The 23,861-nt window shown below is 49.5% G+C and overlaps 1 protein-coding gene across 2 annotated transcripts in view; it reads left to right on the forward strand.

Annotated features, from left to right (window-relative positions):
- The window catches only part of RASAL1 (RAS protein activator like 1), a 71,546-nt gene extending 47,915 nt beyond the window's left edge, over positions 1–23,631 (forward strand). Inside the window, exons 16-21 of one of the 2 annotated variants that reach the window (XM_081892308.1) lie at positions 777–952; positions 3,624–3,761; positions 12,055–12,190; positions 13,518–13,638; positions 18,641–18,705; positions 23,144–23,631. In XM_081892308.1, the coding sequence (XP_081748434.1) occupies positions 777–952; positions 3,624–3,761; positions 12,055–12,190; positions 13,518–13,638; positions 18,641–18,705; positions 23,144–23,280 (773 nt within the window). In that variant the 3' untranslated portion in view covers positions 23,281–23,631. The remainder of the gene's footprint in view (positions 1–776; positions 953–3,623; positions 3,762–12,054; positions 12,191–13,517; positions 13,639–18,640; positions 18,706–23,143) is intronic. The other variant, XM_081892309.1, reaches the window with a different exon arrangement.
- Positions 23,632–23,861: the final 230 nt, after the last annotated feature.

The following is a 23,861-nucleotide window of genomic DNA, read 5'->3' on the forward strand; positions in this document are numbered from 1 at the left end:
GATACTGCCAGGGAGACAAAGGCCATCACTGCCCCCACGTCCTCTCCGGACGTCCATTGATCTCCCGTAGATGCAGTATCAGCAATTAGCGACATGAGCCCCAGAAATAGATTGCCACATTCCTGGGCAGAATTCACACAGCGAAAGTTGCACAGCAGGAGAGCATATTTACAAGTTTATTCAGCGTTGGTCAGAACAAAGAAAAGCATGACCGCCTGCTAGCGTGTTCAGGCACCAAGAGAGAAAACGAAAGCAATAGCAAACATAAACATCCTGTGAACAGGAAATACGCAGACTCTGACTCACATAGCCTGCTCCCTTTAAAGGTGGAACGGAAATATCCCAACAAAACCACAGAGCCTAGGACTTGCCGATCAGAAGGTTAGCGGTTCGAATCCCCATGACGGGGTGAGCTCCCATTGCTCCGTCCCTGCTCCTGCCAACCTAGCAGTTCAAAAGCACCTCAAAGTACAAGTAGATAAATAGGTACCGCTTCGGTGGGAAGGTAAACGGTGTTTCCGTGCACTGCTCTGGTTCGCCAGAAGCAGCTTAGTCATGACCCGGAAGCTGAATGCCAGCTCCCTCGGCCAATAAAGCGAGATGAGCGCCGCAACCCCAGAGTTGGTCACGACTGGGGCCCCTTTACCTTTACCTTATACAGGAATCTTGGGTGGTTTTTAGCTCTGGCCAAAACAATAATGGGAGGGGTGTTCACAGGGTTCCAAGGTTTTTGCAGCATCTGATAAATCAGCGTGCCCCTCCTTTCTTTTCTCCAGGAGCAAGTGAGAAGAAGCCCTGGACGCTCTTCCACCCCTCGGCCACCGTCAAGGAGGGCTACCTCAACAAGCGCAAGGCTGAGGGCCTCCACTTGGTCTCACGGTTCACCTTCAAAAAACGCTACTTCTGGCTGAGCAACGAGAGCCTTTCATATTCCAAATCTCCTGAGTGGCAGGTGGGCACCTTTCTCCGGGGAGCAGAGGGCAGAGGATGCAAGGGGAAGGCAAAAACTCAGAGTTGCAGGCCGTTCAAAGGTGTGTCTTATTCACAAGAAAGCAAACAGTCAAAGGGCAGTGAAGTGCAGGTGGGTTCCCACGAGGCAAGACACAGTGATAAAAGCAAGAACCTTTATCGAACTAACAGAACTGGACAACAGAGGCAAAGCAACTGCTTATATACATTTCTGAAAGCCTGGGCCACTCCCACTCCCAACGTGATTGGCTGTCTAAACTTCCAAGCTGCAAATCATGACTCAGAGTTTAAGGGCCAATGGCAGAGGCCCAAATCCTGAAATGTTTTGTGATTGGATATCATGCATCGAATCAGAACATAGGGGCTCAGAATCCTTAGTCCAGGCTCAGGCAAACACAGACCATGAAATACATAATAGAGAGCTTTTGCCCAAGGAAGCATTGCTTCTCAGGAGCTGCGCCTGGGCCAGGAGTGACGAACATTTTCCAGCCAGGGGCCGCATTGCCTTCCAGGCAGCATCCCAAGGGCCACATTCCAAAGTGTGGGGGACCAAAGGAAAAGTAGGTGGAGCAATGAGGTCATATTTGCTTTTGTACTGTGGTCTAGTTCTTGAACAGAGTTCAAGGACACATCCCACCCAGGCGAAAGCACTCAAAGGGGGTGTAAATAAGGGCCAGTGAGGGGGTGTGGCTTGTGGATAAGGGGTGTGGCCTGAGAGAAAGGCCTAGAGAGCTGAAATTGGGCTTCAGACCCGAAGAGCCCCATCACTACCACAACACATTCCTTAAAATCTGCACTGCAGACCTTCCAAGTGTCCCTAGAATCATAGAATCATAGAGTTGGAAGAGACCACAAGGGCCATCGAGTCCAACCCCCTGCCAAGCAGGAAACACCATCAGAGCACTCCTGACATATGGTTGTCAAGCCTCTGCTTAAAGACCTCCAAAGAAGGAGACTCCACCACACTCCTTGGCAGCAAATTCCACTGTCGAACAGCTCTTACTGTCAGGAAGTTCTTCCTAATGTTTAGGTGGAATCTTCTTTCTTGTAGTTTGGATCCATTGCTCCGTGTCCGCTTCTCTGGAGCAGCAGAAAACAACCTTTCTCCCTCCTCTATGTGACATCCTTTTATATATTTGAACATGGGTATCATATCACCCCTTAACCTCCTCTTCTCCAGGCTAAACATGCCCAGCTCCCTTAGTCATTCCTCATATTTTCCAGGAACAGTCCCAGATTTGCAGAAGCTGTCCCGGTTTCTGATTTGACCCCAGAATGTCCCACTTTTCCTTAGACTGTCTCTATTTTCATTGGAGAAATGTTGAAAGGTGCAGTGAGTTGTGAGCTGGTCTCAAGCCTTTTTTAACTGCCACAGGAGTTAAAATCACAGTCCGTTGAGAGACCTCAGCTGTTCTGAAAGGCCTGGTTCCTTCAAAGGACTTCCAGGAGCAATTTCAGGTAGCAGAAAGTGCTCCTGGCACCCCGCCAAAGATCATAGATAGCATTGTAAGGAAAGAGCCGTTTTAAAATCCTGTATTTGGAGCGAAATGTGGTCAGTATTAAGAGTTGGCTCAATCGTAACACTAAACACGGTAAGTTTTGTCGAGTTTGCAAGTCCACTTCAAACTCTGCTTTGAACCTAAGCATTTTTGGCAAGGGTTGGTTAAATTTTGCATTTTTGTTAAGGCGACCTGGTAAAGGTAAAGGTAAAGGGACCCCTGACCATTAGGTCCAGTCGTGACCGACTCTGGGGTTGCGCGCTCATCTCGCTCTATAGGCCGAGGGAGCCAGCGTTTGTCCGCAGACATCTTCCTGGTCATGTGGCCAGCATGACTAAGCTGCGTCTGGCGAACCAGAGCAGTGCACGGAAACGCCATTTACCTTCCCACTGGAGCGGCACCTATTTATCTACTTGCACTTTGACGTGCTTTCGAACTGCTAGGTTGGCAGGAGCAGGGACCAAGCAACGGGAGCTCACCCAGTGACGGGGATTCAAACCGCCGACCTTCTGATTGGCAAATCCTAGGCTCTGTGGTTTAACCCACAGTGCCACCCGTGTCCCTAAGGCGACCTGGTAGAGGCTGGTAAAATGATGCGTTGGGTGGAGAAAGTGGAAAGAGAGAAAAGTTTTTCTCCCTCTCGCATAACAACTGGAAATCGCAGACATTCAGTGTCCTAGGAGATCCAAGACAGAGGAAAGAAAGGACTTCGTCAGCCACAGTTGAACTGTGGAACTCACTGCCACAGGAGGCAGGGATGGCCACCAATCCTAGCTGCCTTTAAAAGAGGATGCGACAAATTCATGGAGGAGAAGGCTATCAGTGGCCATGATGGTTATGCTCTGGCCCAATGGTCAGAGGAAATAATACTTCTGAATACCAGCTGCTGGAAACCACAGGAGGGAAGAGGGCTCTTGTGTTCGAATCCTGCTTGCTGGTTTCCCACAGGCTGGCCATTGTGAGGGCAGGATGCTGAATCAAATGGGCCATTAGCCTGATCCTGCAAGCTCTTCTTCAGTTCTCAGTTCACCGTGTTGGCTGGGGTGGTGCCCGTAAATTGGCAAAATGCTTCCTGAGGAAGGGCTGGAGAATCGAGAGCTGTGTTTCCCCCTTGATGAACAGGGCGGTGTGTTGGGTTTCTTCCCCCATGGCCAGGTTCGGACATCCATCCCCGTCCAGCAGATCTGCGCCGTGGAGCGTGTGGATGAGAATGCCTTCCAGCAGTCGCACATGATGCAGATCACAACGCGGGAAAATGGAGGGCAGCTGTCCACCATGTACATCCAGTGCAAGGTAGGGTATGGATGCGACCATCGTTAATCTGGCTTTGAGAATCTGATGGCTGCTCTTTTTCTTTAGGAATTCCCTTTGCATCACTCCTCTTGGCCTGCTATGAACTTATGATTCTTGCAATAGGGGATTGTTGCTGTGATGGGACGATGAGCTGCTTGTGCGTAAAATGCAAGTCCCTCAGAGTTTGATCAGGCTTTCAAACCTCTGCCTGTGACGGAGCCCCTCCAGCATGGCTGCGTCAATCACTAGTAGAATCCGAAAGTGGCTGCTTTCGGAAACGTTTCCAACATAAAAGCTCCTTAACGGAAACACGTCGTCTGGCCTCTCGGCGTGACAGTTTCCGTCGAGGTGTGGGTGTCCCTATAGGAGGTCCTGAGACCTCCCCACTGGTTTCGCTTGAAGCGTCTCTGAGCCATCCCTCCGACTCACTTTCCCTTGGAGTTCTTGCTCGCCCTCTACTGGTTCCCTCTTCCGCTGCTACTGCTCTCTCACCCTCAGTGAGCCTTTGCGCCTCCGGCGCTTTAGATGTCAGTTCCCTGACATCCACCTCCCCTCCAGGGCCCCCTTCACCCCCTCCCGTCTCCTCTCCTACTGGCGGTGAGGAGGTAAAACCCTTGAAAGAACCCCCCTCATCTTCCGACGTCGCGAACACTTCCTTCCACTTGTTGCTGTTCCTACTCTCTAGGTACTCTTCGTCATCAGAGTCCACTCCCTCTTCCAACTCCGACTCCGCGAACCCTTCCATTTCCTCTTCCTCATCGGTGGTGCCGAAATACTCCCTCCTAAACCTTGCTATCGGCTGAGGTTTCCTCGGGAACCTTTGATGGAACGTTTCTGTTAAAACCTCGTCATTGACTTCCTGCGCACTTACCCAGGTGTTTTCTGACTCCGGTTCCCCTTCCCACGCCACTAAATACTCCACCTGATTTCCCTTCCACCTGGAATCGAGGATTTCCGCTACATGGTTGCGGCGTTCCCTCTCTTCCAAGGCTGGTCCCCTGACGTGCTCCCCTTCACCTCCTCCCCTGTATGGTGACAGTAACGACCTGTGGAACACTGGGTGCAATTTCATATGATTGGGTAATCGGAGTTTGAAAGCTACCGGGTTGACCTGCTGAATCACCTCAAAGGGTCCCAATCTTCTGGGCCTCAGTTTCTTACAACCCCCTTTGAACGGCAACCCTTGGGTTGACAACCACACTTGATCCCCCACCCTTATGGTTTCACCTTCCCTTCTGTTCTTGTCTGCCTGCTTCTTATATTGTGCCTTAGCCCTTTCTAAGTTGAGCTGGAGCTGCTGATGGATGGCTTCCATCTCTTCTACAAAATGTTCAGCCGCTGGGACGCTCCATCTCTCCCCTCCTTCCCCTGGAAATGCCCTGGGGTGACACCCGTAATTAGCCAAAAAGGGACTCATCCCTGTGGACACATTCTCCGCATTATTGTAGGCAAATTCTGCCAACGCCAACTTTTCGACCCAATCGTTCTCTCTGTCATTGACATAACACCTAAGATATTGTTGAAGAATGCCATTTGCCCTTTCCGCCTGCCCGTTGGTTTCAGGGTGCCGGGCAGTTGAAAAATTGACTTCCACGCGTAACAAGCTCATGAGCTTCCTCCAGAACCTGGAAGTAAATTGTTTGCCTCGATCTGAGATCACCCTCGAGGGAGCCCCGTGCAACCTAAAGATATGTTCCACAAACAACTTCGCCGTTTCTTCCGCTGTGACTGCATGTGAGCATGCTACAAAGTGGCACATCTTAGTTAACAGGTCTACTACTACCATGATGGCTGTTTTCCCCTTGGACCTTGGCAGATCCGTCATAAAATCTATTGATATCGCTTCCCAAGGCCGTTCTGGTGTGGGTAAAGGTTCTAATAACCCTGCCGGCGCCCTTCTTTCCCCTTTGGCTCGCTGACATTGGTCACACCCTCTTACATACTCCCTTACATCTTCCCTCACCTTAGGCCACCAAAATTCCCTGGTAACCAACCACATGGTCTTGTGTTGCCCAAAATGTCCCGCCGTGGGGCTATCATGCAACTGCTTGAGTACTCTCCCCCTCAATTCACCTTCGGGTATATACAGTGCCCCTTTGTAATACAATGCCCCATTTCTTTCCTCAAAACCTCCGGGGCTCTCGCCCTCCCCCCTGAGACCTCTGAGCTTATCCTGGGCATATTCATCATTTTCCGTTTCCTCCACCAGTTCTCGTTGCCCCACCATCGCCGCCCCACACACCCAGCGGTCCTCCGGGATGACATGTCTCTCTTCGATCACCCCCTCCCCTTCCCAATATTCTGGTTTGCGTGAGAGCGCGTCCGCCCTGACGTTTTCTGGGCCTGGCACATAACAAATCTCAAAGTTAAATTTGGAGAATTCCTGTGCCCATCTCACTTGTCGTTGGTTGAGCACTCGAGCTGTTCTCCAATACTCTAAATTTTTGTGGTCGGTGCACACTTGCACCTTGTGTTGTGCCCCAATTAATAAATGTCTCCACCTCCGGAATGCTTCGTGAATGGCAAGTAGTTCCCTGTCATACACCGTGTAATTCCTCTCGGACTTATTCAGCTTCCGCGAGAAGAAGGCACACGGTCTCCACTCCGACGCACTCCTCCCCGGTTGAAGAAGGACCGCCCCTACCGCCCGGTCGGATGCATCTGTTTCCACTCTCATGGGTTTTCGTAAATCCACATGCAGAAGTTGTTCTTCCGAGGCGAAAGCCCTTTTCAGTTCTTCAAAGGCTCGATCCGCCTCTGCCGTCCAAACAAATTTCTTCTTGCTGCTGAGACAGTCGGTGATGGGCGCCGTCAAGTGGGCAAAGTTCTTGATGAACTTCCGATAAAAGTTCCCAAATCCCAAGAATCTTTGCACGTCCTTCTTGGTCTTCGGTGTCTTCCATTCCAGTACCGCTTGGACCTTGCCTGGATCCATGGCCAATCCCTTGTCTGACAAGCGGTACCCCAGGAATTCCACCTCCTTGGTATGAAACTGGCACTTCTCCAGTTTCACCCACAGCTGGTTGGCTTGCAGCCTGCCCAACACTTCTCGAACGTCCCTCACATGCTGTTCCTCATTTTCCGAATACACCAACACGTCGTCTAAAAAGGCCACACAATTCTTGTAGAGCAAAGGTCCCAGAACGTGGTTTATAAAAGCTTGAAAACACGCGGAGCCCCCTTGTAGACCGAAGGGCATAACGAGGTATTCAAAGGCTCCCAACGGGGTAAACATGGTGGTCTTCCATTCATCTCCCTTCCTTATGCGTATCAGATTGTACGCCCCCCGCAGGTCCAGTTTTGTAAAAATCTTTCCCTTCCTTACTCTGGTCAAAATGTCATCAATTCGGGGCATAGGGAAAGCCAGGGGCTCCGACACTGCATTGAGGGCCCTGAAGTCACACACCAGTCTCGGTTTGTCTGTGTTCTTTTTGTCCACAAAGAACACTGGGCTGCCCCCCACCGCTCGGGACTCTCTGATGAAACCTCGCTTCAAGTTTTTGTCAATGAACTCCCTCAGCTCCTGCATCTCCCTGTCTGACATGGCGTACAGCTTGCCTACTGGGAGTTGGGCCCCTGGGAGTAGGTTGATTTGACAGTCAAAGGGTCTATGCGGTGGCAGTTTGTCTGCTTCCCTTTCGCTGAATACGTTGCTCAGATCTGCGTATTGCGGGGGCACCTTCCCTTTGTCCATCACTTCCATCCCCGCTAGGGTGACTCTGTCTCCTCCCGAAACCTTCCCCTCCTTGCAGTGTTCTAGGCAATGCGCTGACCCAAAGGAGACCACCCTCTGATGCCAGCCCACTAGCGGATCGTGTAGCGCCAGCCAGCTCATCCCCAAAATGATGGGCGCTCCTCCCAGGATGGCCACATTAAACGCTATCTGTTCGGTGTGCCTTGCCACTCTCATTATCATCGGGACAGTCTGTTGGCTAACTTCTCCCCCCAACAGCTCTCTGCCGTCAATCGTAGTCACCTGCAAGGGGTTACTTAAAGGGATAGTCTGTATCTGGTGCTCAGCTGCAAACTCCTTACTCATGAAATTACAGGAGCTGCCTGAATCCAAAAGCGCCTTGACCTTTAGTGGGTGTCCGTTTGGCAGTTCTAGTAACACCTCTATCACTAAAGCGGGTCTGGGGGGTTCTGGCATGGGCACTTTCATTGCTCTTTGGCCTGGCTGCTGTGCCCCAACGGTGGCAGCCAGGCGTTGGCTTTTACTTGCTCCTTGCCTTCCTCTTCCTTTCCCCCAACAGCTCCTGCCATCCCTTGCCATTCCTTTCTTTGTGGGCAAACTCTGGCAAAGTGCCCTGGCTGTTGGCAGAGATAACATCTCTTGGCGCTCTTTCCCTCCTTTTTCCGCCCTTCACTGGGATTTGAAACTGCGCGCGCCCGCGCTGTTCCAACTTCCATCGGCTCTGCCGGCGGGAAAGGTGGCTCTGGAATGTCTGGAATGCGGAACTCCCTCCAACGGTCTCCTTTCCCTTCCCGCTTTTCCATAGCCCTCGCCTCCTGGCGCGCTCCTATGGCCAGCGCAGATTTGGTTAACTGGTCCATAGACTCCGCCCTGGGGCCCCGGGAAAGCTCATCTTTGACGGTTGAAGAAAGCCCCTCTTCGAAAAGCATTTGGATGGGCTCCGCCGATAGGTCCCACCCCAATTTGTGAATCAACATGGTAAATTCAGTCCAGTACTCACGGACAGATCTGCTTCCTTGCTGGCAAGCCATTAACTGCCTTCGCACCACCCCCTGCTCAATATCGCTGGAAAACATCAGGTCCATGGCACGAAAAAACTTCCTCGTGTCCTTTAAGATCTCATTATTCGCTGCCATCAGGGGTCTAACCCAATCTTTCGCCCCGGATTCGAGATGGCCAATCACATACGCCACTCGCGATTCCTCATCGGGGAAGTCATCAAACTGCAAGTTTAGAGCGTATTGCATCTCTGTTCTAAAGGCATGATAGTTCCTGGGATCCCCCCCAAATTTCTGCACCAATCCTGGCACCTTTCTGGCGAGCGGGGTGGTTTTCTCCTTTCCCTTTTCTGCATCCTGAGCCCTCCTCTCCTCAAGCCTCGCCGTTTGCAGCGCCAACTGGATCTCCAACGCCCTGTACCTTTCTTCCAGGCTTGGACCTCCTCCAGCTGCTCCTGCTTCCCCGGTTCCGGCTGGATTGCTCATGATGCTTCTCCCTGCACAAGCTGGCTTTCGGAGACTTTCGGATTGCTGTGATGGGACGATGAGCTGCTTGTGCGTAAAATGCAAGTCCCTCAGAGTTTGATCAGGCTTTCAAACCTCTGCCTGTGACGGAGCCCCTCCAGCATGGCTGCGTCAATCACTAGTAGAATCCGAAAGTGGCTGCTTTCGGAAACGTTTCCAACATAAAAGCTCCTTAACGGAAACACGTCGTCTGGCCTCTCGGCGTGACAGTTTCCGTCGAGGTGTGGGTGTCCCTATAGGAGGTCCTGAGACCTCCCCACTGGTTTCGCTTGAAGCGTCTCTGAGCCATCCCTCCGACTCACTTTCCCTTGGAGTTCTTGCTCGCCCTCTACTGGTTCCCTCTTCCGCTGCTACTGCTCTCTCACCCTCAGTGAGCCTTTGCGCCTCCGGCGCTTTAGATGTCAGTTCCCTGACAGTTGCTATATATGTATATCCAGTGCAAGGTAGGATGTGGATGCGACCATCGTTAATCTGGCTTCGAGAATGTGATCGCTGCTCTTTTTCTTAAGGAATTCCCTTTTCATTGCTCATCTTTTTTTCTAAAATCATTTTTATTAATTTTTGCATATGTTTTCCAAACAAAACTTCATATCACTTCCATCAATCCTGTCTAGTGATTTTCAAATTTGCTATCTGATCTTGCATTTTATTATTATAATTAATGCTTTTAAACTTCATTTCCTAATTATTTCTTTCCTAAATCATTTTACAATATAGTTCTCCTTACGAAACTTCTTGTAAACCCACAAGCGATATTACATTTATGCAATTGTCTTTCAAGTAAGTCATATATTTCTTCCAATCCTTAAGGAAATCCTGGTCTTTCTGGCTCCAGATTCTCCCAGTCAACTTTGCCAGTTCTGCATACTCCATCCAGAAGCATTTTTACTTGGCGTTGTAGGTACAGAAATTAATAGACAGGACAAAAATCTGTTTTTCTATGCAACTATAGCAGCGAGAGTATTACTAGCCCAACGATGGAAACAGGAAGAATTACCAACGAAGGAGGAGTGTCGAATAAAACTGATGGAGTTTTCATTGCGCATCTTGGCCTGCTGTGAACTTACAATTCTTGCGTTAGGAGTTTGTTGCTATCTATGTTTTCCTATAGTTTATTCTGTACAGATTAACTGATTGCATTTGTACGTCACCTTTTTTTACTGCAAGGATCTCGAGGTAGCGCACACGGCTCATTTAATCCCCACAACAACCCTGTGAGGTTGGCTAGGCTGAGAGTCAGTGACTGGCCCAAGGTTACCCAGTGAGCTTCATGGCCCAGTAGGGATTCGAACCCTGGTAGCCCAGGCCCTAGACCAGGCATCCCCAAACTCGGCCCTCCCGATGTTTGGGGACACAAGATTTACCCACCCGGGAAGAATGGCAGATGAAAGTGATGGACTATATGGAACTGGCGGAGATGACTGGCAGAATCCGAGACCAAGGTGAAGAGTCGGTGGAAGAAGATTGGAAAAAATTTAAAGTTTATCTACAGAAACATTGTAAAATTCAGGAATGTTAGAAGGATGTTGGAATGAAGTAATGTGGTATTAGCAGAAATGATATAAAAGATTAGGTAAAAACAGTTTTTTTAATTGTTGAAAGAGCAGAATGTAATATTATAATATATTAAGATAAATTATTAGGATAAAAACCAAGTTGGAAAGGATTTGCTGGAATATTTAAGTGAACTAGAATACAAAAAAGGGAGGTGTGAGGAGGTCAGGGAAATAAGTTAATGAAAGATAAGACATGGAAAGAGGGAAATGTTTTTAACTGTCTTTATTTTTCTGTACTTTGTATCCTTTTTCCCCATCATTTTTTTCCCGTTTCTTTTTCATTTTTGTAACTTTTTTGAAACTTTAATAAATATTTATATTTAAAAAATACAATTCCCATCATCCCTGACTACTGGTCCTGTTAGCTAGGGATGATGGGAGTTGTAGTCCCAAAACATCGGGAGGGCTGAGTTTGGGGATGCCTGCCCTAGACAAACAATAACTGCTGCAACACATTGGTTTTTGTAAGCATTTTGGGGAGCAGGGAAGGTGAAGTATAAGCTTCTAAAATATAAAAACTGAAAGTCAGTAGTCCACCCAGCTCAGGAGTGGCTGGGGCAACCCAGTCAGATGGGCAGGGTACGAATAATAAAATTATGGTTATTATTACTGTTACTGATACTGGCTGGCAGCAGCTCACCAGGGTATCAGCCAGGAACCTTCCACTTGTGAAGCAATGATCCGGCGCTATGATCCTTCTCTGCTAAATTTCATCACAGGCTCCGTTTTGTCCTTGCTAACAAAGCTTTTCCCTGCATACAGAAAAGGATGTGACTGTGAACAGCGCCAGCAGCCTCAGTGGGCACTGGGATACCCATGGCAGCCTCGGCATTGCTGCCAGGCATGTTTGAACATAGAAGAATGAAGCCCTAGAAAGCTGCCTCATCCCAAGTCCATCTAATTCAGCGTTACCTGCACTGACTGGCAGTGGCTCTCTGGGTTTCCAGGCAGGCTTCTACCTGGAGTTGCCGGGGACTGAATCTGGGACCTACTGCATGGAAAACACATTGTCTAACCACTGAGACCTTCTCTTATCAGAGAAGGCTTCCTTATATTGAGGTTTAGATCCTTGGTCCATCTAGCTGCATATTGTCTACACTGACCCTGCAGGGGACATTCCCAACCCTACAGAGAGGTGCTGTTGGGGATCGAACCTGAGGCCAGGCAGTCACTCTGCCACTGAGCTACAGCCCTTACCCAGAAATGCAATCAAGAATACAGTGGTACCTCGGGTTACGTACGCTTCAGTTTACATACGCTTCAGGTTACAGACTCCGCTAACCCAGAAATAGTACTTCGGGTTAAGAACTTTGCTTCAGGATAAGAACAGAAATCGTGCAGTGGCAGCGGGAGGCCCCATTAGTTAAAGTGGTACCTCAGGTTAAGAACAGTTTCAGGTTAAGAATGGACCTCCGGAACGAATTAAGTACTTAACCCGAGGTATCACTGTACCAGTGGCAAATAAATGAGTGAGGGGAAATGGCGCCACCTACTGACCGCTGCTCTCTTTTCTCCGGCAGAACGTCAACGAGCTCAACCAGTGGCTCTCAGCTATCCGGAAAGTGATGGTCTCCAACGCGTGCCTGCTGCCCTTTTGCCACCCGGGTGCCTTCCGCGGCAGCCGCTGGACCTGCTGTTTACAGACCGACCGAGCAGGTAACTGAGCTCATGCCTGGCCTGGGGGCACCAAAGGCACCTTAGCGAGGCTAACACAAAGCTACCCTCTTTGTGCAATTAGAAGAGTTTGGATTTGATATCCTGCTTTATCACTACCCTAAGGAGTCTCAAAGCGGCTAACATTCTCCTTTCCCTCACACAACAAACACTCTGTGAGGTGAGTGAGGCTGAGAGACTTCAGATAAGTGTGACTAGCCCAAGGTCACTCAGCGGCTGCATGTGGAGGAGCGGGGAAGCGAACCCAGTTCACCAGATTATGAGTCTACCGCTCTTAACCACTACACCACGCTGGCTCTCAGGGTGTTGTGGTTTTTAAAATCTGAATTTCAACCAAGCTTTGTTTGCTGTGCAATTGGGATGGAGCCTCCCTCCCTAGGAATTGTCCCCTCTCCCTCACCACCTCCCACCCCACTTCTCGAGGTTGTCGCCTGACCTGCTTTCTTTGAAGGCATGGACAGTTAGGGCAAAGGCCCTGCCCCACCGATCTAGGCTGCCATCGGCCAGCTCCCACTTGCCTGTCCCTCTTCTATACAACCAGCCCAGGGAGGGGTGCTGACTGTCAGCTCATTCTCATTGTTGCCCCTTGTAATACTCAACAGGAGGAGGTTGGGTTTAAAACTAGAATCGGGACCGCCTCTCCTGGAATGGCCCACTAAGGACCTTATGGTCTTCAAACAAAAACATCTTGTAGGTCCCGGGCCACAGGGAGGTTAGGCTGGCCTCAACCAGAGCCAGGGCTTTTTCGGCTGTGGCCCCGATCTGGTGGAACGCTCTGCCACAAGAGACTAGGGCCCTGCGGGACTTGACCTCTTTCCATAGGGTCTGCAAGACAGAGCTATTCCACCAGGCCTTTGGCCAGGGCACAGCCTGACTCCCTCCTTTGGTAATCCTCATAGAACTCTAGCCCAATGGTTGCCATTAATTTGATTTGAATTGATTTTAGAATGAATTGATTTTAGAATGCTGTTTTACTTTTATTGTTGTTAGCCACTCTGAGCCCGGCTTCGGCTGGGGAGGGCGGGATAAAAATAAAATTTTATAATTTACCGTATTACTATTGTTTTCCAACCTCTCACTCGCTCTGACGCCCCCTACTGTTGGGCTCCCTGGCATCTGCCCAATGAGCACCATCCACTTCCAGGCCTGGGGTCAGGTATTCAGCACCCTTGAGCAGAGGCCAGGTCCCCAGTATTTTGGCAGATCCCGCCTTATTTTAAAGGATTCCCCCCCCCCCCGACAAGATCCTTTTGGCCCTGCACTGCGCAGCCACTCATGGCTTCCCTCATGGGTTGTGGTTTGGTTACAGTTCGGGGCTGCAGCCGCACGCACTCGGCGGTGACCCTCGGCGACTGGAGCGACCCACTGGACCCAGATACAGAGGCGCAGATGGTGTACCGGCAGCTTCTCTTGGGCAGAGACAAGCTCAGGTGTGTGCAAGGCGATGCACCGTCATGCTGGTGGCAGTGGCAGTGGTGGTCATGTTGGAGGCATAGGGCTAGCTCTCCTTGGAGTAGACCCATTGGAGTTAATGGGTGCGGCGAAGAGAAAAGGACACGCAACCAAAAGTCTACTTTTTGTGGTGTCAGCTATTTATCATGAGATCATACAGTTAGGGGGTCCCTCAAAGGACATCTGGTCTAACCCTTTGCCGTTGCAGGAAATCCTGCATACGAAGAAAGCCTTAGAACAGTGTTTCCCAACCTTTTTTGGGCAAAGGCACACTTGTTTCATGAAAAAAATCTCGAGGCACACCACCATTAGAAAATGTTTAAAAAATTAACTGTGTGCCTATATTGACTATATATAATGTAACTCTCTTTAATAGGCATCAAATAAACACAAAGAAAGTATTTTATAATTACTTTATTATGAAATAGGATGCACCTACTTTTTTTGGGGGGGGGAATAAAGGAATTTTTTCCCCCTTTATTCCCCCCCCCAAAAAAAACCAGGTCGGGGAACAGTGGGATGGCGGTGCTGCGCCTCCCCGCTGTCCCCCAAGCTTGTGGGGCTGGCCCATGTCTGCCTGGCGCAAGGGGCGCTCTGCTTCAGGGCGCCCCGCGCGTCAGGCGGCAGGCTACAGTCCGCAGCATGGGGAACCCTCTGTTTCAGGGCGCCCCACGCGCCCCCGGGTGCGCAAGGCTTGCCAACACGAGCGTGGAGCACGGGGCGTCCTCCGAAGGGTGCCCCGTGCTCCGCGCTGCCAGCTGCTGCCCGCAAGCCTTGCGCTCCTGGGGGGAGATCCCCCGGGTGCGCAAGGCTGGCCAACACCAGCGCGGAGCACGGGGCGGCCTCCGAAGGGCGCCCCGTGCTCCGTGCTGCCGCCCGCAAGCCTTGCGCTCCCGCCGCCCGACTCGCCCGCCTCCCTCCCACGGCACACCAGGCAACGTCTCGCGGCACACTAGTGTGCCGCGGAACACCGGTTGGGAAACACTGCCTTAGAATAATAGAATTGCAGAGTTGGAAGGGACCACAAGGGCCATCTAGTCCAGCCCCCCTGCAATGCAGCGAGCTTTTGCCCAACGTGGGATTTGAACCCACGACTCTGAGATTGAAGAATCTCAATTCTCTACTGACTGAACTATACCAGAAGTCAAAACGGGAAGCCTCCTTAAATTGCCATGCTCTAACCATTAATTTGGGACGCGGGTGGTGCTGTGGGTTAAACCACAGAGCCTAGGACTTGCTGATCAGTAGGTTGGCGGTTTGAATCCCTGTGAAGGGGTGAGCTCCTGTTTCTCGGTCCCTGCTCCTGCCAACCTAGCAGTTTGAAAGCACGAAGTGCAAGTAGATAAATAGGTACTGCTCCAGCGGGAAGGTAAACGGCGTTTCCGTGCGCTGCTCTGGTTCGCCAGAAGCGGCTTAGTCATGCTGGCCACATGACCCGGAAGCTGTACGCCGGCTCCCTCAGCCAATAAAGCGAGATGAGCGCTGCAACCCCAGTCGTCAGTGACTGGACCTGACAGTCAGGGGTCCCTTTACCTTTTAACCATTAATTTGAATGCATCTACAACTCAAAGAGCCCACAAACCAAGTAGGAGTGACGTAAGAGGATAGCTTAGTTGGTTAGACCGTGGTGCAAATAACGCCAAGGCTGCAGGTTCTATCCCTGTGTGGGGCAGCTGCATATTCCTGCATTGCAGGGGGTTGGACTAGATGATCCTCAGGGTCCCTTCTAACTCTACAATTCTATGATTCTATGAAGGTGCCTTCCTGGTGCCAATAAACATGTCAGATATACCCTAAGGGAGCCAAAGTCAGGCATGCAATACCAGATGTCCCCACCAGAGGCCACCTCTTCATTAAGGAATTTCCCCTGCTATCAACATCAGCCGTTCTTCAATTTTCTAAGAGGAAGATGGGGCAATTTGGCTTTCAAAAATCAAAAGGTCAAGATCTCATCACAGACCACATAGGGGGCCTCAAGCCTGAGGAAAACATCACTGCACAATAGCAGAGCACATTCTTTGTACTAAGAAGGTTCCAAATTCAACCCAAAGCAGCTCCAGTTAAAAATGTCAGTTAAAAATGTCAGTATTTGACCACCAAATGGTTCAAGATTTATTCGTTTACTGTTGGCTTTAGTGCACGGGATCTGATCCTGGACTAAGCTTGGCTAGGGCTGTGTCAGCCTGCCAGTTTCAATAGTTCTGGATTTCTCGGACTGAAATTGCTATTGTTAATTTATTAATATATTAAGACGCGGGTGGTGCTGCGGGTTAAACCACAGAGCCTAGGGCTTGCAGATCAGTAGGTCGGCGGTTCGAATCCCCGCGACGGGGTGAGCTCCCGTTGCTCAGTCCCTGCTCCTGCCAACCTAGCAGTTCGAAAGCATGTCAAGTGCAAGTAGATAAATAGGTACCACTCCGGCGGGAAGGGAAACGGCATTTCTGTGCGCAGCTCTGGTTCACCAGAAGCAACTTAGTCATGCTGGCCACATGACCCAGAAGCTGTACGCCGGGTCCCTCGGCCAATAAAGCGAGATGAGCGCCGCAACCCCAGAGTCGTTTGCAACTGGACCTAATGGTCAGGGGTCCCTTTACCTTTACCTTTTAGGAATCTTTAAGTGACTTTATAAATTGTACGAGCATGGCGTAAAATTGGGGTGGTGGTGGTGGGAATACATTACAGTAAATGCCATACATACAATAACCTATTGAAAAAGAAACAGAAAATTCGTCATAATCCATGCCAAACGCCTGGGACATCCAGCTAAAGGTGGCAGCCACACAATACACTGGACGCCCCAGGAGGGGAGAGGACTCTTGTGCTCAGGCCCTGCTTGTGGGCTTTTCACTGGGGCATCTGGTTGGCCACGCTGAGAGGTAGAGGTAAAGGACCCCTGGATGGTGAAGTCCAGTCAAAGGCGACTATGGAGTATGTTGCTCAGGCCGAGGGAGCTGGCATTTGTCCACAGACAGCTTTGCCAGTGGCCAGCAATGCCGGTGCTTTTTTTCTTTTACAAATGTTTAGGGGTACTCTCATTTTGTCTCAAGAAAATCACCATTTTATAGTTCAAATGGGGAAAAATAAATACAGTGGTACCTTGGTTCTCAAACGCCTTGGTACTCAAACAACTTGGAACCCAAACACTGCAAACCCAGAAGTAAGTGTTCCAGTTTGCGAACATTTTTCGGAAGCCGAAAGTGCTCCGTTTTGAGAGCCACGCTTCCATTTTGAGTGTTACGCTGAGGTCTGTCTGTTTTTGCTATTTATTTTGCGTTCTTGTTTTTGCGGCTTTTGTTTCGTTTTTGTGACTGTGTGGAACCCAGTTCAGCTACGGATTGATTGTGTGACTGCAGTACACTGTTGATTGCTTTCATTTTATGGATCAGTGGTCTTGTTAGATAGTAAAATTCATGTTAAATTACTACTTTAAGGGTTGTTTTTTAAAGTCCGGTATGGATTAATCCATTTTGCATTACTTCCTATGGGAAAAGGTGCCTTGGTTTTGGAACGCTTTGGTTTTGGAACGGGCTTTCAGAACGGATTAAGTTTGAGAACCAAGGTACCACTGTACAGTAAATGGACAAAAGTACAAAGATTCACAAAATATTTAGGGGTATGCGTACCCCCCCCGAAAACACTGAGCATGGCTAAACCGCTATTGGTGCATGCTGGACCAGATGGGCCACTGGCCTGATCCAGAAGGCCTCTCCTTATGTCCCTATCTCCGTTTTAGCAAGAGATGGCAGGGATCCAACCTTCGGCATTGCAAACCATAATGCAAAGCTTGTGGTCATCTCTCCCCATGAAGTAACATCCCGCACCCTGTTAAGGGAGGAACATGAGCAGGCTGTAGAATGAACGGCAATTTCCTCTGGTTCTCGAGTTTAATTACTTGTCTTGTCAATTCAAGTAAAAACTGTAATGGATAATCGGAAGGCCTGGGCCTTCTGGGCTATGAGTGATGGAGCTTTTGATTGCTGCTTCACTCTCCCGTTGTTGCGCCTGTTGTGACGTCGCTCCCATCTGAATGAGCCGCGTGATTGATAGCATCGATCTGCTAGAGGAGCGAGCGGAGCGGATGGCTTCCTGCCGCCAGATCCGATGGTTGGGCCTTCAGCACATTTCTCAATGCAAAATTGTAATAAAGAAATAGAGTATATATATATATTTCTTTTTAAATAAAAAGGGTTTCCTTTGTGTGAATGCCTTGTCCCTTTGCCTTAAAGTGAAGGTGGTTCTTAGAGTTGGTAACTTATTTCCCGTGAAAACAGAACTAGCATGATCCCCCCAATTTTTAATATATTTTTTCACTTATTTATACCAAAAGAAAAATCAACTTAAATAAATCAGCTTAAATAAATAGACATTTGGGGCTTCTTTGGGGGCAGAATTCTTGCATGTTGGCTTGCTTTTCAAAGCCTGCAATTTAAAGATTGAAAATGCAGTCCTTTGCATGTTTTCTCAGAAGTAAGCCCCATTGCCTTCAATGATACTGGCTCCCTGGGAAATGTAAATAGCAAGAAAGGGAACCTTGAGCTCAAGAGTCAATTCATCTTCTCTTCATCTGATGCTTGGCCACACCCCTTCACCAGACCACGCCCTTCACCAGGCCACACCCCTTACCAGCCCTGCCTTGTACCCTCCTTGAGTGTTCTTTGCCTGGCTGGAATGTGCCCTTGAACTCTGATGAAGCCTCTTGCTTGCCTGCATGGAGGGTTGGAGATAAGGATATCTGAATGTGCATAGAAACTAGCCTACTCTACACAGGTAAAATGTACATCCATTGCTCCACCCACTTTCCCCTCTGTCTCCACCCACCCCTGGCATGTGGCCCTCAGAAAGTTGCCCAGAATGGAATACGGTCCCCTGGCTGAAGAAGCTTCCCTGCCTGTAGTGTATTGGGTTACAGCCCTTGGGAGTTTGATTGCACCGATCAATTAGCTTGCAGCCCTGTATCAAATTATTCCTGCCTTTCCCTAGGGAGAAATACCTGGAGTTTTCAAGCACGGGGGCCACACAGGAGCAAAGCAGCGGGGCCCAGAAAGGTAGGTCTCTATTCCTCTTCTGTTGTCAGAGATGTAAGTTGAATCGGAAGATTGTAATTCTGCCTCCAAATCCAGGGTTTGACTTCCTGGCATTGTGGTTATGCTTGCATGATGTGTGTGATGCGGCTCAGCCTGTGAGGCTTTCTCGTTGCTCATTCTGGATCTACCTTCCATCCATCGCCATAGCGCCTGGATTTTGCTCGTTTCATCTTCTACGGTCATTACAAGAACTTTAAGCCTGAGTCTGCCTTTTTCCTCCCCCCTCCTCCTCCCTTTTTCCTTTTGGGTCACAGCACTGTAAGCCTGAGGACAGGGGCTGACTTGCGACTCATCGTCTTGAGAGCCTTTCTGGTTAAACAGCGTTGCTTAAACCCCTTTAAAATAAAATAATAAACAGTTCCCGTGACATTTTGGTGAGGGGTGTTGTCACTAAACGTTGCCAGCTTTTGTGGGAGCAAAAGTGGGGAAGTGGAATTTGATACCCTTATCAGATTTCATGTCTCTGTTTTTGCTGTTGCGCTCAGCATAGTGATATAAAAAACTTGCTTTTAGAAGGTTCCTCTAGAGGAAGAGTGAGCGAGCGAGCAGCTGTTTCCAACATAGTGCCCTTGGGCACAGTGGCACTCTTCTGGTCTTCTCCTTATGCCTATGAGCCCCACCCCACTCCCTGCCCCCTTGGTCACAAACTAGTTAGCATAGTTACCTCCTCCCCCCCCCCCGAAAAAGCCCATAGAGCTGAAGGATGAAGTTGGAAGAGGGACACTCTATCTCACTTCCTCCTTCAGCTCTACGGGCTTTTCAAGGCTCAGATCAGTTCCACAAAACTCCCTCAGAATTCCAAATGTTCCCACAGGCCTTAAAAGGGTCTGATCCAATTGGTGTCCACCTGGCTGCCTCAGATGGAAGAGTTGAGGCAGTGAAACCTCCTCTCTCAGCAGCCCTGGGACCCACTGCCATTTGGGTTGTTACGGCTAAAATCTGGGTGCGGGGCTACACTGCCACCCAGTCCGTCGGACTAAGTCCGCGGGTCCCTGCGGAGGAAAATGAGCTCAGCCGGGCACAGGAGCAAACTGCAGAAGATCCAAGTTTATTGCGCAATAGGTTCAAGACGAGATTGAACAGCGAGAAAGGGGTGACATGAACTTTTGAAACTCCCTCCATGTCCCAGAATACAGTGCAAAATACATCCCAGTTACATCATGAATATATTAAGGAAAGGTTGGGTTACACAGATTACATCATGAATACATTAAGGAGAGGTTGGGTTACACCAGATTAACATATGGAGGAGGGAGGGGGGAATATGCAGAGCTGGAGATATGTGCAGATAAGCACATCCTGATGAGAAGACAATGGTCCATGTACTGGTATTTTCTGGAGGAAAGGCTTGGCAGAGTGATTTGACACCTTGCTTGAGGGATTATGGAGGACAGGGGAGGGGTGATGGAGTCCTAGAGAAATTGAGCAAATTGGCACATTGATTTTCTATGAATTTTATAGATTTTAGTCCCTTTTGACATTGACAATTGGAAATAAATTGATATATTGTAGCGAAGAAGAAGGTGAAGAAGACATGCCCCCCCTTCCGTATCAGGATGCTCCCCTCCCAGAGCAGCCTATGTCAGCAGCTCCAGGACCCAAATTCTGCTGATTTCCCTTTTCCTATTCCCTGTTGTATCCTGCCTGTTATGTAAAACTGTGAGCTGCTTTGAGTAGCAGCAGGAAATGAGTAATAAGGATGCGAGTTGCTGGCAGGTCTCACTACCGCAGCCAGCATTCTCTCTGCCTCTCTCTCCAACTGTCCTGGTTTGCCTTGGTGGTCCTCAGCAGAGAATATCTGGTGGTCATTGGCTGCCAGCATCACTATGCTTTAAACAAAGGCCTCCTAAATTTACTGCCTTCTCAGCCCACTAACAGTCATTAGAAACCTTAACTGAGAACAGCGGAGATCATACCAAGTGCAACTTAAGGGTTAACTCTGTGTTAGTCAACTAGCCAAGCCGGTGAGTGGAGGTGTTGCTTAGCAACAAGGCACTGACATGATCCTTGCTGAGGTAGCACATGCTCTGATTGACTGCGTAGTTCTGGGAGAGTTTTTCCAAGGGCTTCCATTTGGCTTCTTCCCAAGAAGAAGAGTGTTAGGAGACCCCTTACTTCTCTCACAGAACTACAATCCCCAGAGTGGTTTAACAAGGAATCGTTCTTCTCAAGGAACTCTGGGAATTGTAGTTCTGGGGGGGGGGTGTCTCCTAACAATTCTCAGCACTCTCAACAAACTGCAGCTTGCAGTTTGCTTCAGGATCTCCTTTCTCCGTAGATCCTTATGCTCCCTCTGCCAGAGATCTTGCAGCGCCTCCCTCATGGGAAGGAATTGCCTCATGGTTTCAAGGACCATTGTGCTACCAGCAAAAAGAGGCACGTTGATGCACTCCCAGCAAATTCACCTGTCTGCCAGCCTTTTGTTGCCGGATCTTCTCTCCCCTTCCCCTTTGGGAAAGCCGAGTGATATCACAGCAGCTCGGCCAATCCGTGCTGTAGTGTGGGGCTAGCTTTACGCTCTGTTGTGTGTCCAACTGACAAATTCTAAACTCTCAACTTAGCATTCCCTCGGTTTCCTGAAAGCTGGAAATTAAGGACCTTGGCCCTCCCCAGTGGGTCTCCCAGGTCCATGGGAATGATGAGGTCTCTTCCGCTCTGCCATCGCATGACAATGAGGGCTCTGTGCGTCCTTAATCAAGTGTGAACAATTCCATCTCCTGGATGGTTGACCAATGTTCAGGAGGCTGGAAAGCAAAGCGTCCTTGAGGTAGTAAGGAGGGACGAGGTGGGAGCCTCCAGATGAAAGTCTTGACGATGGGCCAATGGGATGGGGGCTTCTCTGAAGTTCAACAAGACTTGACAGCTCCTAGGGGAGCCCAGCAGGTTGTAGCTCCTGTGCTGAGAACCGAAGGCCACATAGGCCACTTCCCATCCCCGGTGGGCTCTTAGATGTGTCTTAGATGCGTCTTCTGCATCTGAATCTTCAGCGTCTTCAGTTGAATCTTGCATTTCACCGTTCTCTGTCCAGGTTCTGTCCATTTGGCCAGTCTCAGATTGACATATTGAAATATACCCGGAGTCAAGAGTGTATTTCATGCTCTTTGTTCAGCTCATAGTGGTGAGGAGGAATGGAAGTTCCCCCAGAATGTCTGCTTTATACACATTATTTACACAATGGGCTCCACGTGATTGGCTAATTCCGGGATTCTCCTGTAGGCCAATCAGGTTGTGGATTGACTTCCACCTGGAGCAGGATTGGGTGGCTGCTGTGGACCAATCAGACTGCGGCATTCTGAATCCTATTGTTCTAGGACCAATCAGACTGCTTCATTTTGGATCCTATTCAACTCAGTACATAACACATATTGTGCCAGAGGATTGACTATTGCCAAGGGAGACTGGTCCACAAAGGTGAATGGGGCTCTGCCCCACCATAAGCAGGGCCTGCTGGATCAGCCCAGGGGCTCATCTAGTCCAGCTTCCTGTTCTCACAGTGGCCACCAAAACCCCAAGCACAGGAGCCCTCTCATCCCTTGCGGTTCCCAGCACAGGCCGTGTGTGGGATTTGTGGGACATCATTGCAGTGAAACCAACAATTCATGTTTTGCCAGATAGGCACATGAAGGGGCTGAGGCTCACAGAGCTTTTCTGTAAAATATGCTAGAGAGAACTCTGTGAGATCACTTCCTTTATCTGCCCTGGCAGGAAGCTGTAACACTACATACTTCCTTCCTGTCCAGGCAGTCTTCTCTTCATTGTGCTTCCATCCAAGCTGACCTCATAGGCATGTTTGAGCTCTGCAGCTCAGACACCATTTTGGAGCTTAACGTTTGTGACTTAGATAGTAGTTATAAACCTGCCTTCATTTTTGCTACTGAAATGGCTGCTTCAAGAACTAGATTATGTAAGTAAATGCTGCTTTTACATCTTCACAAAACAAGGCCCCGGGTTGGCTACTGTGGCAGATCCATCAGGACTCTGGAAGATTATTCATTCATTTGTTTAGAGCATGGGTACCCTGTTCCTCAGAGTGGCTTATGTGCAGTCAGAACAAGACAAACCCTGCCCATGCAGGCTCACAACCACAACACGGCACACAAGGAAAAAGGGACAGGGAAGGAAGAGGAAAGTCTATTTAAAAACCTCAGACACTCATTTCTAAACAGCTGTTCCTACAATGAAAAGCTGGTGCAATTCAGGGGCAGGAGGTGCCTGGTGGAGCTGATGAAACAAGACCTGTTTCCCACCTCTCCTGCCAAGGCAGCCTGGTGGAATGGCTGCCCTCTGTTGACAGTTGATGGGAGAGGACACCCAATGGAGCAGATGTACCTCCAAGGCCGCAAATAATCTTCTGCATCTTCTCTCGCTTTCTCCTCCACCTCTCTGGCCCCACCCCCAGATGCAAGCGTTCGGAGGATGGCAGCCACTGCCCAACTCTTAGAAGTCATTCAGGATCTGCAGAAGGCCCACGATGACTTTGAGCGCCACGAAGAGGAAGCAAAGGCAGCAAGCGACCTGGTGCCCCACCACCCTTAGGTGGGACACACGCACCCCATGTTTGTTCCGTATTGTAATGGTGTGTTTACATAAGTAAGGGGATCCATTGCCTGCCTTGCAAGTTGGATGGCTTTGGATGCAGAGTTGGGGCTTGGGAGGCAAGTTGGGTTGGTTGTGGAAAGAGAGGGGGTTAGACAGACAGACAGACAGAGGATGGACAAATGTCTTTGATCTCCTCCTAGCTGCACCCAGTCTACGCTCTATATCCAACATGGTGCCCTTCAGATGTTGGACTCCAACTCCCATCAGCTCCAGCCAGCATTGCCAATGGTCTGTGACAGTAGAAGTTGTTGTTCAACAGCATCTTGAGGGCACTTGCGTGAATCTGTGCCAGATAGGGGGCACACTTAGTCCCATGGTTTTGTGTGTGGGGGGGTGCATGTTACAAATCTGTAGAAGCACAGATTGTGGGCACAGCATCCTGGAAAAAATCAGCCGTTGGGTGTTTATAAAAGGGGTAAGGAACCTATGGCCCTTATAGGTTGTTCGACTCCCGGTTCTAGTTGGCATGACCCATAGTGAGGGACGATGGGAGCTGGGACTCCAGTAACATTCCCCAA

This window comes from Podarcis melisellensis (assembly GCF_964234715.1).
Source record: "Podarcis melisellensis genome assembly, chromosome: 16".
In the NCBI taxonomy this organism is placed as follows: domain Eukaryota; kingdom Metazoa; phylum Chordata; class Lepidosauria; order Squamata; family Lacertidae; genus Podarcis; species Podarcis melisellensis.